Genomic DNA, 17,385 nt, shown 5'->3' with positions numbered 1-17,385 from the left:
ACCCACCCCAGACTCCACCCACCTGTGCGCAGGAACAGTATTATGCTGAACATGGACAGGACTGTGGGCACCATCACCCCAAAGAAGGTGTTCAGTGTGCGGGGGCTGTCTTTGGAGGTGCTGTCCGCCGCCCCCGAGGAGCCCCGCCTGGCCTCCGCGTCATCGCCCCCCGACGCTGAACACCCCGTGGGCGAGGAGAGGGCTTCGCTCACCTGCCATTACCTGCAAAGACCAGTGACCACTGAGACTCTTGGACAAGAGATAAAGCTAACGGCATGGAATAAGTGCATTTTTACTTACTGAAATCTGGTTGCATTTAATGATGACAGCTAATTATGCCATAAATGTAAATGTAATTATAAATGACAAAATGTATGTTTTGACATCATTGGCCAATAAAGCCATGTTTGTTTTTTTAACTTGATTATTTTGTTTAATTTGTGTTTGTTTTGGGGGTAAGGGTCTGCTACTAGAGTCACATGAAAACAGGAGACAGGGATCACTTGACTTTGCCTTCAAGGCGTGTAACACAGACGTATGAGCCAATGTCATACTTTAACGTGTCGACAACCAACGTACGTTTTTTTAACTTATTTTGTTAGGCATTTGAAGGTTGTATTTACAGAACTGTTGTAAACCTTTTCTGAATGGGAGCGAAATAATAGATGTGCCCTGTGGACAGAACTGTTTGAGCATAAAAAAAAACCCGCAGATACAGAAAACTTTAACCGAGACACCCAAAAAAAACCAACAACAGTCGCCGAAAACGACCAACTTCCGCTCGGCTGAATAAATAAAAGCCCCAAACGCACAAGGACACAAAACTGCTACAGCTACAGAAAATGATCATGCAGGCAAATCCGAAACCGGTTGTCAGAGCATCGTGGCTCTTATAAACAGCGGCGAGGTGAAGAGTTTACACCTTTAACGGCAGAACTTTTCCATTTCGGGCCCCGCAGTGAAGACGAGGACAGGCGGACGACGGCGCCGCAGACCCGCTGGGTCAACACGGAGCTCCCGGTTCTTACCTTATTGTGCCCGGATCACCACTAATATGTAGCAGTCGAGCGATGTCCGCGGTGCGGTCGCATCTCCGAGGGTTTGTGTCCGCCGTGTGGCGCCGCTGGTGCTGATCCAACCCACCCAGATCACGGGACGCAGACGTGAGACATGTGACCGTGAGACGGTGGGAGGTGAGACACGATGTCGAGGATGCTGTCGCAGCCACTCCGGCACACTAAAACGACCTTTTTACTTACACTTTTGTTATGAAAATGTTTTTTACGTGTATTATTTAATCAATGTATCATTCGTGTAGATGACGTATTCATGGTGTAATGCTATAATGTATCATAACGCATTACGGTATATGTAAAATTAAATATGTGCTGTTGTGGCATGTGGTAATCCATGTGTTTGTGTTATTATGAGGCATTATTATTATTTTGGTACCCGCTGGGCTATGTAAACAGGCATACTGCGGGTTAGAAAGAGTTCAGTTTTTACTTCCTCCTCCATCTGTGCGTTTCAGAAGAATAACGACATTTGTGGAGAGAGTGTCAGTTAAAAATACACGCCATCAGTTCCTCTTTCAGCGTTGCGTGTTTCTGTAAGGCGCATTTAGACGGTAGAGAACCCCCCCCCCCCAAAAGTAATAATCATTTGCATTTTGTGGACACATTTAATAGTATTTAGTTTGACTTTAATAAGATCGTTTCGTGGATATATTTTTCCATAGCAAATAAAATCACACCACCAAAAGAACCTGCAATGATTCGTACTGCTGCAGAAAGGGAGTAAAACATTGAGTAATCTCATAATATGACACACTTTACACGAAGCAGTTTGAGCTAAACTTATATATTGTAGAGGAGTGCTGGTGTATCAAACACAAAACTCAGGAGCTACAGTAAGTAAATGTAATGCATGACTCAAAATGTGATACAAGATGACAGAAGCAAGTTCAATCTCTTCAGGCGCCAAAGACCAGTTTCTTTATATGTTACTCTTTAAGCAACGCAATGGATGTTTTTTTTTATGTTTGGTCCACAGACGCCCAACCACTAATGCACCTTCATCTGCCATCATTTATGTATGTAGAGTGTCCTATACAACATAACATGAACAATGCATCTTTAAATGACACAAACACACTGTCTTAAACTACCAACATATCTATATTTTTGTAACAGCATATATCTAGTTTCAAACCATGTTGTCAAAGAGGCCTTTTACGCAGGTCTTGTTCCTGTAACAAACTAGGACAGCTCCTCTGCCTCCGGCCTGGGAGTTCAGACCGAATCCAGGGGACTGGGAGTTGAGGTGGGGCCACACGTAGGAGCCGGCGGGCGGGAGCAGGGGGAGGGTGTGGTGGGGCCCGGCGGAGGGCCCGGGCCCGGCAGCGTTGGCGTTGGGCGAGTGCTTGAGGCGGTGCTTCTTGAGCTGGCCCAGCTCGCGGAAGCAGCAGCCGCAGAGGGCGCAGCGGTACGGCCGCTCGCCGGTGTGGATGCGCTGGTGCTTGTGCAGACTGTCCAGGTGGCGGAAGCGTTTCTCGCAGTAGCGGCACGGGTACGGACGCTCGCCCGTGTGGATGCGCTGGTGCGTCTTCAGGCAGTAGAAGCGGCGGAAGCCACGCCCACACACGTTGCAGCGGTGCACCTTGTCGGCCCCGTCCCGCCGTGATTCTGCCAGGCCCGCCCCCGCCCCCGCGTCGCCCTCTACTGGGGGCACCAGGCCCGGCGGGATTTCACCCTCGCCAGCGGGCGCCAGTGGAGAAATGATCTGGGGCTGTGCACGGGACAGGGATAACGAGGAGGAGGAGGAGGAGGAAGAGGACACCGCTGTGGGGTCGAGCGCGGGGTGCTCCGCGGACTGAGGCTCGGGTTCGTCTTCGATCTTGACAGCTCCCTGTTTGATCTCGTCGTCAGCGTCCATCACCTGGATGAGGCCCAGTTCGTTGACGTTGCCCGCCGGGGCGCCCATCTCAAACTCAAAGTCGCCGATGTCGGCCGGCTCGCCGGGCTCCTTCCCAGCGGCCTCCTGGCCCTCTGGCGCTCTCCCCAAAATCTTGTACTGCACTGGAAGAAGCTTTATACTCTATAAAACAGGGAGGGAAATGCATTAGTCACAATACCGACTTCTCATGGATGAGTCCTGCCAAACCACGGCTGTGAGACCTTCTGTGAGACTGTTTAAAACTACACACATATAGATTTTACTAAAAAAAGACATTCATTACTCTTAACAGCAGTCAAAATCAGTATTTGAAGTATTTAAATAAAAACCCCCAACATTAATATGCACCTTTGTCAGCAACGCCCTCTTCTGTGATATAAAACTGATCTTCCGCGTCTTCGGTCCTCGGCAGCACCGAGTCCGTGTCCAGCGGGGTTCGGGAGGCTGTGGCATCGTTCAGAAACGGTGTGTTGTTTACCATCGAGGAGGCCCGGATCCTCCTCCGGTTGATGCTGCTGCGGGGCCAGTCCGACTGCACCGTCGGCAAGCACAGCCCGACGCTGGGCAGCGTTTTGGAGTAGTGGACCCGTCCGGACGAGTTTCGAAACGACTTGCGAGTGAACTCCCGTCCATGCGGCAGCACCAGGTGTCCGTCGGCGGCGTCCGGCGCGAACGACGCGAACCCGGACTCGTCCGCGGCCGGGTGCAGCGCGCCGGGCCCGGGCTGGTTCTGGTTCTGGTTGAGGAGCAGACACTGCTTGATGTTCTTCTCGGCCGCCGTCATGTAGTAGCGCACCGCCTTCAGCTCGCTCTCCGACACGTCCAGCCGCTCCCGCAGGCTCCGGTTCTCCCGGTGCGACTCGGCCGCCGCGTTGCGCGCCGCCGCCAGCCTGGCGCTGACGATGCGCGCGGTCTCCTTCAGCACGGTGTCCACGGCGCAGCGCACCGCCTGCTCGATGGTGGCGGCCAGCTCGTACCGGAGGAAGGACACGCTCACGCCCTCCGAGGCCATGATGATGCTCCCCTGGCTTCACTAACGAGCTGCTGCGACTTTAGATCTCAATATTAGCGCCCTGGCTTTCCGTTTCCGTTTGTTTTGAGCTAACGGTTAATAGTCATCGATGCAGAAATGCGACTTTAAATAATAACATGCTACAGGTTTGGCGCGATTAAAGAATTTATACTAACACCAAACGGGGGAGTAAACAAACCCGATGAATCCTGCTTATTGTCGTCCTCTTCGGCGTCGCACAGTAATGACGCAGAGGGAATTGTGGGAAATGTAGTCGCGTTAGAATATGGCGTGAACGTGAGGGTTGATCGTTAAAGGGGATGTTTATATATTTATTTAAATCAGTGGATGTGACTAGGAGACATGATTTAGTTAGACATCAGGATATATAGGGAATATTTTCCCATATTTCCAGAACACTCCCTCACTGTAATGGCTTAATGTCCAGTTAGAAATAGCATAGACCTATGGGTGAAGAAATGAAATATTATTTTTTGTTTACAAAGATATTTTGTTTGCATGTTTGATGTATACTTTAGGTTTACCTATACTGCTGTACAGTAGTGGGAAGCATTAGTATTTATTAGATTAATTCCATGCTGGCTTAGATTGTCATCTACTATAGTACTATAATTAATATATTGGGCACAACTGTTATTTTCACCATGCATGTCCTTGTATTTGTTTATAATTATGAACATATCTGATACAAAAATGAACAAACTATTAATGAACAAATAGAGAAATCAACTAATCCCAACAGATAGTGAGCTCAGTGTTTGTTTTGTTGTGATGTTTGTGTAGCCTATAGTGTGTGTGGCCATTGGATGTAAGTCTGATCCTATCTAAGTCTGATCCTATGTAAGTCTGATCCTATCCCGAGACAAACTCATGATTGTGATGCACCTCAGTGGTACCTGTATCATTCATTCATTCACTTATACATTCATTCATTCATTCTTACTTTGACTACCCTTTCCCTTAAAATGTCTGTCTGCAGAAGAAAATCATTGCAACGTTTTCTTCAACCCATCTAGTATGCAGGGAAATCCAACACTCATTATCTGTCTAGTGAAGCCAAGCATAGCAGGTGGTGTTTATCAGAACTCAGATCTTTGTGGATCTGCTCACTCCACGCCATGAAGATGTGTCCCTGGACATCTGTCTGCGCTCGACTCTGGATGTGATTGGCTGACTCACCATCTACGTATAGTTCCTGACCTTTATACTTTTCACATTGCTTGATTAATACATGCACATGTGAGAGAGTGTTAAACATGACTGTAGTTTTTAAATGTATGTCAGGAGAAGACACCTGCAGTCACCACAGTTTGTGCTGAAGCTGCCTGACTCTGGCTTCACGTTTATAATTCTGGACAAATTTATCCAAGACATCACTTTGTTCCCCTTCCCCAAACACAGGGTGTGGTTCGCGGTTAGAAAGGCACTTTCAGGTCTAAATCCGAGCTGAGCAGGTGGGTATCCTGTTTTCAGCCACAGTCATCGCTTACACTCCCTATTTGGGTTTCCAGGTTAGAACACTGTATACCCAGTTTCAAAAGAGATGACAAAATGCTTTCTTCCGATTTTAGAAACTTGCAAGGGTGGATGGTATATTGGTTTACAAAAGAGTAACAGTTCCCTCTAGTGGTTTGTACGTGTCATGACAGTGGCTCAAATGCTGACGTTTCTGCAGTAGTATGGTTTCCTTTTGAATTTTTAAATTCAGTTCACGTGTTCACTCAAAAATGAGCTGTGATCCACATTTCTCCTGACTCATTTCATCACCTTAATCATCACACACATTACTCCTGTGTGTTGAGCAGTGTGTGCGAGGAGACCTACAGGCTATGAGATGTCATAACATAAGAATGGGAGCTATTAGGACTGCATATCTTACGTTAGATATTCACCTTTTGTGTACTTTGCATTCTAGACGTTGGAACAAACAAATACAAATAAATCAATTCTATAGAATGAAAGTATTTTAAATAGCTGTTTAATTTACGGTATTAATGTGTACTTGTGTACATAATGCCATGCACAAATGTTTATTTAAGGAACTTGTTCTTGGTGTTTTGAATTTTCTTTAGAATGTCGTGTGTATTTACGCGTTTATGCGCAGGCGCGCGCGCGCGCGCCCGTTCTCTCGCCTGATGTTTTCAGTGCGCGTGGGCCTGGTGTGTTCGTGTCCGTGCCTCCAACCATACGCCACCCGCTTGGCCCTCTGCAAATGGTGTTGCTAAGCAACCCATCTTCAGCTACTACAGTCCCTAATGGGGGTCTAAAGAAGAGCAGTGCAGGTGGAGTGTACCATTACATGGTTTGGTGAAGGGGTGCGCATGAAGTTATCGGTGCAACTGGGTGGACTCAGGGAAGGGTATTTTTAAAGGTCTATCGTCAGTCACCCCATTTAGGGCAGTAGGGCGTAGGCTATTAGGCGGGGCAGTGAAAATTGAACCGAACCCCGAACGTCAGTTTTATTCATTTAAATTCAGTCCGCTCACCCCCACCTGTGACTTTAAATTCCTTGATTGTTACCTTGACAATTCACTTGACACATATTTATATTTGCTGTAGATTGATTATGTAGATTGTTATTGTATTTTACAGTATTTATTATTCAAATTTTTTAAAGACAGAAGTCAAAGATTTTAAGTAATAGCATGTAATAGCTCCCACTATCAATGATGACTAGAGTCGTAGTGGTGGTTGTGTGTGTGTGTGTGTGAGAGAGAGAGAGTGTGTGTGTGTGTGTGTGTGTGTGTGTGGTGTGTATGTATGGTGTGTGATTGTGTGTGTGTGTGTGTGTGTGTGTGTTTGTGTGTGTGTGTATGTATGGTGTGTGTGTGTGTATGTATGGTGTGTGTGTGTGTGTGTGTGTGTGTGTGTGTGTGTGTGTGTGTGTGTGTGTGTGTGTGTGTGTGTGTGTGTGTATGGTGTGTGTGTGTGTGTGTGTGTGTGTGTAGGGGGGTAATTATACCAGGTGTAATTAGGAGTGGGTGTCCTTTGGGTGGTTTGTGTCTCGAGAGAGAAAGAGCCCGGGACCACAGCTCCATGGCACTCAACAGTACAAGGATTTTAATTAACACTAGAATCTGTGTGAAGTTATTCGCTCTTGTTATGGAATAGAATACTTGCTTGTTTTTCTCGTGTTCAGGTTTAACACAGCATTTAATGTGTCACACGGCGCCACACTAAAAGTGGACTAAATGTTCTGTAATGTTACTATTAAAGGTTTTATTATAGATCCTTGGCTAAAACTGGGGTGGTCACGTGGCACACAGTCAAAAGGGGGCGCGCTGATTGGGACAGTGAGCGGTGAGAACAGGCCCACAGTATTATGCGTATATTTTAAGTCTTTTTTCAAAGATAGATCCTATTTGTTTTGTATGCTGGTCTCTGTTGATCAAGGTCATCTTATTAGCTTGTAACCGAATTGGCTGCATCCACATCGTTTGAATGGCTCCCTCAAAGTTAAACTTGCTCCAGACGGGACTTTTATTAACCCAAAATATCACACTCTTCCCTTTTGGACGGCGAGCTTCGGTAATGGTCCAGTCTATAAAATGGGTGTGGTCCAATCTTGCATATGAAATGTTAGGTTTTCTGGCGCAGACCTAACGATTTCACATTGGACTGGGCTGAAAGCACGTTATTTAAATAATGTAATAAATACATGCGTGTGTGGTTTATACTTGAAAACCCAGCACGCCATTTTCAACATTTATTTAGTTTGTAACACATTTGAACTGATGTGTGAATATATGCTCCAACCGCAACACAGCAAAGACGATCTAGACTGCTTCATAATCTGAATTTTGTCTGAAGGTCCACGGCACCGGCGCTTTGCTTTATTCAATAATTCATTTTGGACGAAGAGGCGACGATCGTATCGCAATAGGGGGAGTGGAGAGAGGAAGAGGAGCAGCAGAGCGCGAGGAAGGAAGCAGGAGACGAAGGCGGTGAGGATCACGGAGAACATCACAAAGCCAAAGGCGAGAGACACCGATCTACCGCAGATCTCCCGTGTTGGACCTCTCGCAGCTTTTTTAGACCAACACACATTTTTTTCTTGTTGTGTATGCGTGTGCAATCAAATCACAAGACTGAAGTTTCCGCAGAGGAAAGGAAGGAGAAGAAAGAGGAATAGATCCGTTGCGGTTTTTAAACATCTCTTGAAAAGGTCCAAGCGGCTGGGGAAATGTTGGTTTTATTCTGAGGTGTTTTTAACGCGTTATATGTGACACTACCGCTCCGGCCTGCTCAGAAGAGGAACCAGCGGACCTGACAAACCTGCCAATATGTCCATTCAATTCTGAGCATTTTCAAAAAGAAGATTTGGGACTGTATCGCTTCCTTAAGCCCATCAGAACATTTCTCTCAGGCAGGAGCACCGGAAGGTTAACATACAGGTATTAAAAACCCCGATCTATCGTATCAGTATGCACGGCTGTCAGTCAAATCTCCAAACGCGAATATAAACCTCCATCACAAACTGCACTCGCTACCTGTAGGACATGCAACACATAAAACGCATTTCTCTTCTTGGATGTGTTGAATACATCAATTAACAATTCCAGTAATAGTAATATTTATATTATGGACCATTACAAATCGGATGTGAAATGAATAACGATGTTAGTCATACGACCCCCCCCCCCCCCCCCACCCAATCGTCAGAAAAGCCGAATGTTTGTATCTGGGTTGGGCTGGTTTATGAAGCTTTTATCCATCAGATGGTTCACCGTGTTCAGTGGTGGTTTGAGAAGACACCATGGCCTTGCAGCCCTTGGCACTCGGGCGTTTTACGCTACATTAGGACGAACCGAGGGCCAGAACCTCCGGGGGCGATCCGGTCCAGTCACTTCCAGCGAAGTTATTAGCGGCGTGCTGCAATTCTGCCTCCGCATGGTGGAGGTTCTGGTTCTGGTGTTCAGAGGAGCGTCTCACATCACTGATCCCTATCAAGTTCTTACGGACGCTCCGCCATCTTTACAATTCTTTACACAATTTACGCAGATGTCGGCCTGAATGTGCAACACCAAGGCTCTTCGTGCTCTCGTTTGATGATTTATCCCATTTTCACCCCCTTCGCCATTAAATGCCAGCAGAACTGGGGATGTGCATGTGGTTAAAGGGCTGGGGTGGGGCCGGGCTGTCGTGTTCGCCAGGAGGATGTAAGTACACTGACAGGGGACGTCTCAATGGGTCGGTACGTTAAACATCTGCACAGAACCGATCCCGGACCGTGTTAACGTGGAGTGATGTAAATTCAGATGGGGATCGGATCTTGGGCTCCTCGTTACGCTGCGGTGAGGACACTCGCTTTAGCGCACGATCCAAATGGTTTCAACATGTGAAATACACCCTCCGTCCTTTAAGAAACACACCGGCACTATGTGTTCACTCTTTGGTATATTAAAGGTCGGTGAGTGTGGTGCTGGTGTCATACACCGTTGTGGTTTGGGTCAGAACACCAGTATGGGATCCTATGGGCTCAGGGGCGCGTGCCGTTTCATCTAGATCTTTTTGGGTCATGCGAACCTGCACTGGTTAGTGGTCTAAACCAGTTCTGAGTATTTAATGTTAGACTCTAACATTGAGTCTCATTTTAGACTCTTTAACTATATTATTTTATTTACACACCTCTACAGTACCTGACCCCCATTATAGATTCTTTATGAAATGCTGTTTTTCTAGTGACGACTGCTTGAGGGTTTCTGGGTGCTGAGCATCATCAAACGATGGGGATGTAGGCCATAGGCAGAAATGGTTCACTTGTTCACTCGTTTCCAGTGGGCGACAGTGGCACTCCTATGGCGTAATGACGTCATCACGTGGCGTCCTCTGCTTCCGGGGAACATTATCGCTGATAAAGGCACGTCTAAATACCGGCCTGGAGCACACCCATTCAATAAAAATTAAAATAAAAAACATACATATTGCCTCGAGTTGTTGAAATAACGCACTCTAGACTACAAAAGGCCCCTGGAAGCCCAGCTGTTTACATGCAAGCAATGTCCATAGTTAATTTGAGTAAATCCAGTGGATTTATTTGCTGGATGCTTGGGAAGATTGCCTTGCGCTGAACTTCGTTTATGTTTTGGGCTTTATGACTCTTAAAAGACTTAAAAGACCAGGGAACAAGCCCCCTCACACACATTCTTCTTTGACAGCTACAGTACATTATTGTTTTAGTGCATTAATGTAGCACTGTGTTTATAGGCCACAGCAGTGAATCCCAGAATGCTTTGCATGTAAATCTAACCTTTGGACCACAACATATGTAGCCTAGTTCTCTTTCATCACAGATTATGGTGGACATACAAGCACACACACCCAGCAACTTTATCTGTAAAATATGAAGTGAACGTAGTTCTCTGGGTGAGAGAGAGAGAGAGAGAGAGAGAGAGAGAGAGAGAGCACAGGTGTAGACGCGACACTCTAACCCCCATCTCTTGCTTTCTGTTATAAGTGGTGTACTCTCTGTTTGGGTCCCTTTGGGACTGAGGGCTAATCGCTGAATTTCAGCTGCATCACTCTGCAATGTGTGTGTGTGTGTGTGTGTGTGTGTGTGTGTGGTTGGAGGTTGAATGGGAGAAATGACCATTAGGGATGTTGTGGTTGAGTAGCAAGAAAGTAGCGTATTAACTGCCATTGAGGGACAGTGATGTGCCAGAAGCTCTCGGGCTGGTCCTCAGCCCATTAGTTCAAGAACATCTCCAAAGACGGTTCCATGTCCACGTTCCCTCGGTTCTTTAATAAATGCACAACGCTGATGTAAAGGAGGAGGAGGATGTCTGTGTCTCCATGCAACCCTGACTGGTGACTATGCGACTCCTAACGGGAAATATGCAAATGTAGGTCATTCACAGTATGCTGGACTGCTGTTGATTGGTTGAAGGTTTGTGCTGTATTTGACAGTGCAAACTTACACTTGCAGAAAAAGTAATCTCATTTGAGAGATTTGAATGTGTGTAAAAACATGCATGCAAAATAATGAAACCAGTTACGGTTATGTACTTAAGACTTTTCTAACATATATATGGCAATGTTATGCCTGCTGTCATTGGTATCAAATCTCTATATACGAGTGACAGGCCTGAATTTTTTTAAATTTACAAATCTATTCTTTCATCTATCTTTCACACTTTCTCATGCAGACATACACACATAGACACAATCATAGTGCAATTTGTATCATCTGTGTATGGTCTTGCAGTAATCCTAATCTTGTTTGGATCCTATAGGTTGCCCCTACATCACTGCAGGTATCAGATTACAAAAGATTAGAGATTAAGGTCACCCTGTTTGTCCCACACAAATTATGTTTCAGAGCAGCCAACACTACTAATCTGATTATGATGAGACTGCATTAATTCGGTGTTTATAAAGTGTTAATAACAGTACATTGTATTGTAGATTTTTATTAAAAATGTGTTATGTAATTGTAACCATTTCATGTTGAGAGATTTGAGTTTGAATTTAGCTGGTTTTAAAAAATGAAATAACTAGAATGCTGATGAATTCCCACAACTTATGTTGCCCCATCTATGCAGTACTGAGTTGTCATATTCAATGTGCCCTTCTAATGGTAGATCCGGATACTGTGACCTGCTACGATCGAACTCGCGGCTGTGAGTGTGGCTGAGGTTAAAAGTCAAAGGTCATTTCAAGATGAGTGAGCTGGAGCAGCTTCGGCAGGAGGCTGAGCAGCTGAAGAACCAGATAAGAGTAAGAACATCTCTATAATACTCCATAATTACTCAGAACCAGATAAGACGAAGAACATCTCTATAATACTCCATAACTACTCAGAACCAGATAAGAGTAAGAACATCTCTATAATACTCCATAATTACTCAGAACCAGATAAAAGTAAAAACATCTCTATAATACTCCAGTTACTCAGACCCAGATAAGAGTAAGAATATCTCTATAATACTCCTAGTACCACTCCTCCTAGTACCACATCATTACTCATTATTCTCACCATACTCAACATCCTCATAGTACCACATCATTAATCATTATTCTCACAGTACTGAATCCTCATAGTACCACATAGTCTTTCAGTATTCTCACAGTATTGAATATCCTCATAGTACTAACATACCTCATAATTATGATGAGTATTCTCATCATGTAACTCAATTGCTGAGCAGTTCATAGCACCATAGTTGAGTGTTCTAAATACGTCACTCATTTAACAGGTCCTGTAACTCAATTACTAAGAAGAATCAACATACACCTTACCCTCCTGATCACAACTGTGTGTGTGTTTGTGTGTGTGTTGTAAATAATCTTACTGTGTTTTGCAGGATGCAAGGAAGGCATGCGGGGACTCCACCCTTACTCAGGTAAAAAACACTCCACCCTCACTCAGGTAAAAACACTCCACCCTTACTCAGGTAAAAACACTCCACCCTCACTCAGGTAAAAACACTCCACCCTCACTCAGGTAAAAACACTCCACCCTTACTCAGGTGAAACGCTCCACCCTCACTCAGGTGAAAACACTCCACCCTTACTCAGGTAAAAACACTCCACCCTCACTCAGGTAAAACACTCCACCCTTACTCAGGTAAAAACACTCCACCCTCACTCAGGTGAAACACTCCACCCTTACTCAGGTGAAACGCTCCACCCTCACTCAGGTAAAAACACTCCACCCTTACTCAGGTAAAAACACTCCACCCTCACTCAGGTGAAACACTCCACCCTCACTCAGGTAAAAACACTCCACCCTCACTCAGGTAAAAACACTCCACCCTTACTCAGGTAAATACACTCCACCCTTACTCAGGTAAATACACTCCACCCTCACTCAGGTGAAACATTCATAAGGAATATAAGAGGAGGCAGAAGTAAGATCTAATCTGTGCGTGTGTGTGTGTGTGTGCGTGTGTGTGTGCGTGTGTGTAGATAACGGCAGGGTTGGACCCGGTGGGCAGGATTCAGATGCGGACGAGGCGTACTCTACGAGGCCACTTGGCTAAAATCTACGCCATGCACTGGGGCTCCGACTCTAGGTACAGCACATCCCTGACTCCGCCCCCGTCCCACCCTTGGCCACGCCCACGGTCCTGCGTCCACCTGCTGCACTGTGATGTCAGATGTGATGTCTCTGAATTTCTGTCTTCTTCTCAGGCTCCTGGTCAGCGCTTCACAAGATGGCAAACTCATCATTTGGGACAGCTACACCATGAACAAGGTAACATTGTGCAACACGTGCAGGCGACTACAAACACAGATGCTCCTGTAGAACGTATCCCAGCAGATCTCACAGCCTCCGTGCTTCTAGTGCTGCACGACTCGAACCGCCAGCCCGAAGACACGCCTCAGTACCGTACATTCACGCAGACGGTGGGATGAACGCCCACCAGCCGTGTGTACGGCGGCGTCTCTTTCTGTCTCCCAGCGTAGACTAAAGATCCACCTCTTCAAGCAGCACCTGAAGAATCCCCAGCTGCTCGGGAGCACTACCATAACCAGTGTTCCTTCGCTTCTCCACAAAAACAGACCTGAACTCCGTCTGCGTGGTTTCCCTCTGACATGGTTCTGGTTATTAATGGAGTCAGTAGACTCTGGTCTAGCGCACTAGCATGAAGATGTCTTCCACTTAGACGCTACTGTAAGTCTCTCTGGGCAACAGCATTTGCTAAATGGTGTAAATGTAAATATAACACAATCCATTTTCTGAGCTCTGGGGCCACGTTTCCGCTATAGTGGTTTCTGCCAGTATTTTAATGGTAAAGTTTAGGACTGCAATGTTCAGTCTACAAAGGAGTTATAACATCTGTGTGTCAGTCAATTTAATGCCCAAAATCAAAATCAAAAGCCGTCAACTGGGCGTGGCAAGCTCATTGTACGAAAGTGTAAATATTTATCTTGGACCTGAAAAAAATCTTGCTTTATTGAGTCTCTTTATCATCACTGAATTATAAGCCTGCAGGGATGAAATGATGACGTCAGAGAGCTTTACTTGTGTGAGGGTGGAGACCAGTTGTTAGTCTAGCACCAGTGTACACTGTGGGAGGCGGTTAAGCTGAATAACTGCACCTGATTGGTCAGATCCATGCCATCCCGCTGCGGTCGTCGTGGGTGATGACGTGTGCGTACGCCCCGTCGGGCAACTTTGTGGCCTGCGGCGGCCTGGACAACATCTGCTCCATCTACAGCCTGAAGACCCGCGAGGGCAACGTGCGCGTGAGCCGTGAACTCCCTGGACACACAGGTGCGCTCACACACACACACACACACACACACACACACACACACACACACACACACACACACACACAGTTCGCTTTGGCACAGTGTGACGGCGTGTTTTCTTGTGTGTGTACAGGTTACCTCTCCTGCTGTCGCTTCATAGATGACAATCAGATCATCACGAGTTCAGGAGACACGGCCTGGTGTGTCCACCCTCCTCTTCCTCACACTCACACACAGCTACTGCCCTTCTGCAGGGACACACACAGCCGTTAGCCACGGCCTCCTTCATCAACATGGCCACCCCTCCTCTCAGAAATATCTTCTTCGCGGTCATGTAGAGCTTATTAATAAACCTTCTGCGTTACTGAGTTTTTAAAAATATTTTTTAATTGAATATTTAATAATATTCCAAGAAAAGAATCAGAACTGAACACAAACTACATCCTAGCCAGCAGTTGGGTTAACTCAAACTCAATGAGTTTATTGAGCTCCTGTACACACTTCACATCCTCACAAGCGTGTGTGTGTGTGTGTGTGTGTGTGTGTGTCAGTGCCCTGTGGGACATCGAAACAGGCCAGCAGACCACACTGTTCTCGGGCCACTCGGGTGACGTCATGAGCTTGTCTCTGAGCCCTGACTCCAGGACGTTCGTCTCGGGCGCCTGTGACGCCTCCATCAAGCTGTGGGACACGCGGGACAGCATGTGCAGACAGACGTTTACAGGACACGAGTCCGACATCAACGCCGTCTGTGTGAGTGGGAGGAGCCAGTAACCAACCAGGGGCTATAAATGCATTGTGAAAATGTCCACCACACACAACAGCAGTATTAAGAGCAAATGATGGTTCCCATCAGTAATGCTGTGGTGTTAGTTTGTACTTTTTTCAAATCAGTTCAAAGGTCATTGCTTCCTTAGGACCTTGTGGCCTTTTGTAGCGTGTTTCTCCCTAGTTCCTAGCTTCAGAGTTGGAGACTGCAGTAGTGTAACACCCCCCCCCCCCCCCCCCCCCCCCCCCCCCACTCTTCAGTTCTTCCCCAGCGGCAGTGCTTTCGCGACAGGCTCCGACGACGCCACGTGCCGGCTGTTTGACCTTCGGGCCGACCAGGAGCTGGGCCTCTACTCGCACGACAACATCATCTGCGGCATCACCTCCGTGGCCTTCTCACGCTCGGGCCGCCTGCTGCTCGCCGGCTACGACGACTTCAACTGCAACATCTGGGACGCCATGAAGGGGGACCGTGCAGGTAAGTCCCACCCCCACGCAGGTGATTTCCGGGCCACACCCCAAGGGCGGGGCCATGGTCGGCCTGCTCTTGCTGCTGGCCCGAGTTTGACTGCTTGTAAACAATCCAAAACAAAAAAGAAACCTCCTGATTTCACCTGATTTCCCAAAGATCTCTGGGAAACACGTAATGTAATTGGCTGTCTGATAACGGCTCTAGCACTTTACCTTTGAATTCTTGAGTGTGTCATATAGAGACCAAAGGCACAACTGGGATTTCAGTCCAGGATGATCTTCCACCCATTTGCTGTCTAACTGTGTGAGTGCTAGCAGCTTAGCGGTGGTGTCTCGGCGGCGAGCGAGATGTTAACCAGCAGCTCTGCCTCTCCTCTCCTCAGGAGTGTTAGCGGGTCACGACAACCGCGTCAGCTGTCTGGGCGTGACCGATGACGGCATGGCGGTGTGCACGGGCTCCTGGGACAGCTTCCTCAAGATCTGGAACTGACCTTACACACACACACACACACACCTATTTATCACGTTATTCACATCACATCCTTCAGCACATGCTATATGCCTATTTTAATGTACATATGACCAACACACTCACGTGCACAAACACAACAGCATACTGTATATATATATATATATATATATATATATATATATATATATATATATATATATATATATATATAATGCCAGCTAGGTATGGATTTACAGTGTCATTGCTTTATATACATGTTGCCAGTAACAGTGTATGCAGGTTTGGCCCAGTGGAGTTAAAGACAAATGTTCTTTTTCCACACACACGCACACAGGAGGTGTACATGTTTGAGTTCAGAGAATTAATGTCCTGCAAGTTAATATCACTAAACTCCACCTACTGGTCTGACTCAAACTCAGGTGGTTAGAGCAAAATCTTGGGAAGGCCATTTGCTTTCAGCAACTAAACCTAAAATACACATCTAACACACACACGCTCCAACAATGTTTGCAGAGGAGTTGATCAACAGTAGAATATACAGACACTAAGTGACAAACGCCTGTTTGGAGAGGAAAGGCCGTTTGGTGTCTGGACTCGTACTTTAAAAATATCTTTATTTATTTGAACATAAACAGCTGGTAACCATACATACCATTTTTTGGGGATGGACAAATTTTTGTCCTCTGAGGAGATCCATTTTGTTCCAATTTTTTTTGTTGTATTTCCCACTGTTGTAAGAAGCAGGTTTTCAGTACAAGTGTGTCTGGGGTGTGTGAAACGGAAGCACTGAGGCGGAGGCCGAAGACTACGTCTCGGCAGGAACTGTCCACCATGCTAACATGGCTTAGCGCTCCAGAACAGCTCCTGGGCCAATGAGCTTCCTCTGCCGCATATCGGACATGTAAATGGGTTTAGTTTGAATGCTTTTTGTTTTGTTTATATTTAAAGATTTTATTTTGAAATGCTTATTTTATCTTAATCCTGTTTTCCCCGTGTGCCTCAGATAACACTGTAAGGAAGATGAATAAAAATTGACAAAAATACAAACACTGAATTCTGTGTAAAAATATATATATATTGGGAAAATTAAACAATGAACTGCACTACACCAGTAAAACAAATGAGACAAACGAGAAACGTTTTTACTGAGATCAAGTTATTTTTAATTTTCAAACAATCTTGTATTAAGACATTACAGATGCATGAATTCATCCAGCACACTCTAAAATCTGAGAGCCATCATTTCATTTAAGTCAAACCTGCCTTCATAAACGTAAACACGAAAAACACAGTTCTGAAACATCTACGTTGTCATTAAAACAAGAATGAGCAGGGGAAGAATTCATATGAACCCGTCACAGAGGATATCGACTTTGAGACTTCACGTTAACCTTTACCGCTCCTGGTTACCACGATCGGAAAGACCTTTTAACAAAAACAAACCAAAAATAAACAAACAAAATAAACACCCCGCCCAAAAACTTTT

The 17,385-nt window shown here is 45.9% G+C and overlaps 2 protein-coding genes across 2 annotated transcripts; one reads left to right on the top strand and one right to left on the bottom strand.

Annotated features, from left to right (window-relative positions):
* Positions 1 to 1,655: 1,655 nt before the first annotated feature.
* On the bottom strand, positions 1,656 to 3,967 carry LOC143506796 (uncharacterized). Its single transcript, XM_076996404.1, has 2 exons — positions 3,371 to 3,967; positions 1,656 to 3,096 (listed from the first exon to the last, which is right to left on the bottom strand). Exons 1-2 carry the CDS (start codon positions 3,965 to 3,967, stop codon positions 2,206 to 2,208), a joined length of 1,488 nt encoding a protein of 495 aa, XP_076852519.1. The 3' UTR covers positions 1,656 to 2,205.
* Positions 3,968 to 7,560: 3,593 nt separating this feature from the next.
* Positions 7,561 to 16,056, top strand: LOC143506794 (guanine nucleotide-binding protein G(I)/G(S)/G(T) subunit beta-2). Its single transcript, XM_076996402.1, has 10 exons — positions 7,561 to 8,382; positions 11,569 to 11,704; positions 12,292 to 12,330; positions 12,896 to 13,002; positions 13,121 to 13,184; positions 14,045 to 14,207; positions 14,322 to 14,388; positions 14,740 to 14,941; positions 15,218 to 15,434; positions 15,811 to 16,056. Exons 2-10 carry the CDS (start codon positions 11,648 to 11,650, stop codon positions 15,915 to 15,917), a joined length of 1,023 nt encoding a protein of 340 aa, XP_076852517.1. The 5' UTR covers positions 7,561 to 8,382; positions 11,569 to 11,647; the 3' UTR covers positions 15,918 to 16,056.
* Positions 16,057 to 17,385: the final 1,329 nt, after the last annotated feature.

The sequence above is a fragment of the Brachyhypopomus gauderio genome, unplaced genomic scaffold, assembly GCF_052324685.1.
Source record: "Brachyhypopomus gauderio isolate BG-103 unplaced genomic scaffold, BGAUD_0.2 sc505, whole genome shotgun sequence".
Taxonomy (NCBI): Eukaryota; Metazoa; Chordata; class Actinopteri; order Gymnotiformes; family Hypopomidae; genus Brachyhypopomus; species Brachyhypopomus gauderio.
The sequence above is the reverse complement of the archived record's forward strand: the minus strand, read 5'-3'. Positions and strand labels throughout refer to the sequence as shown.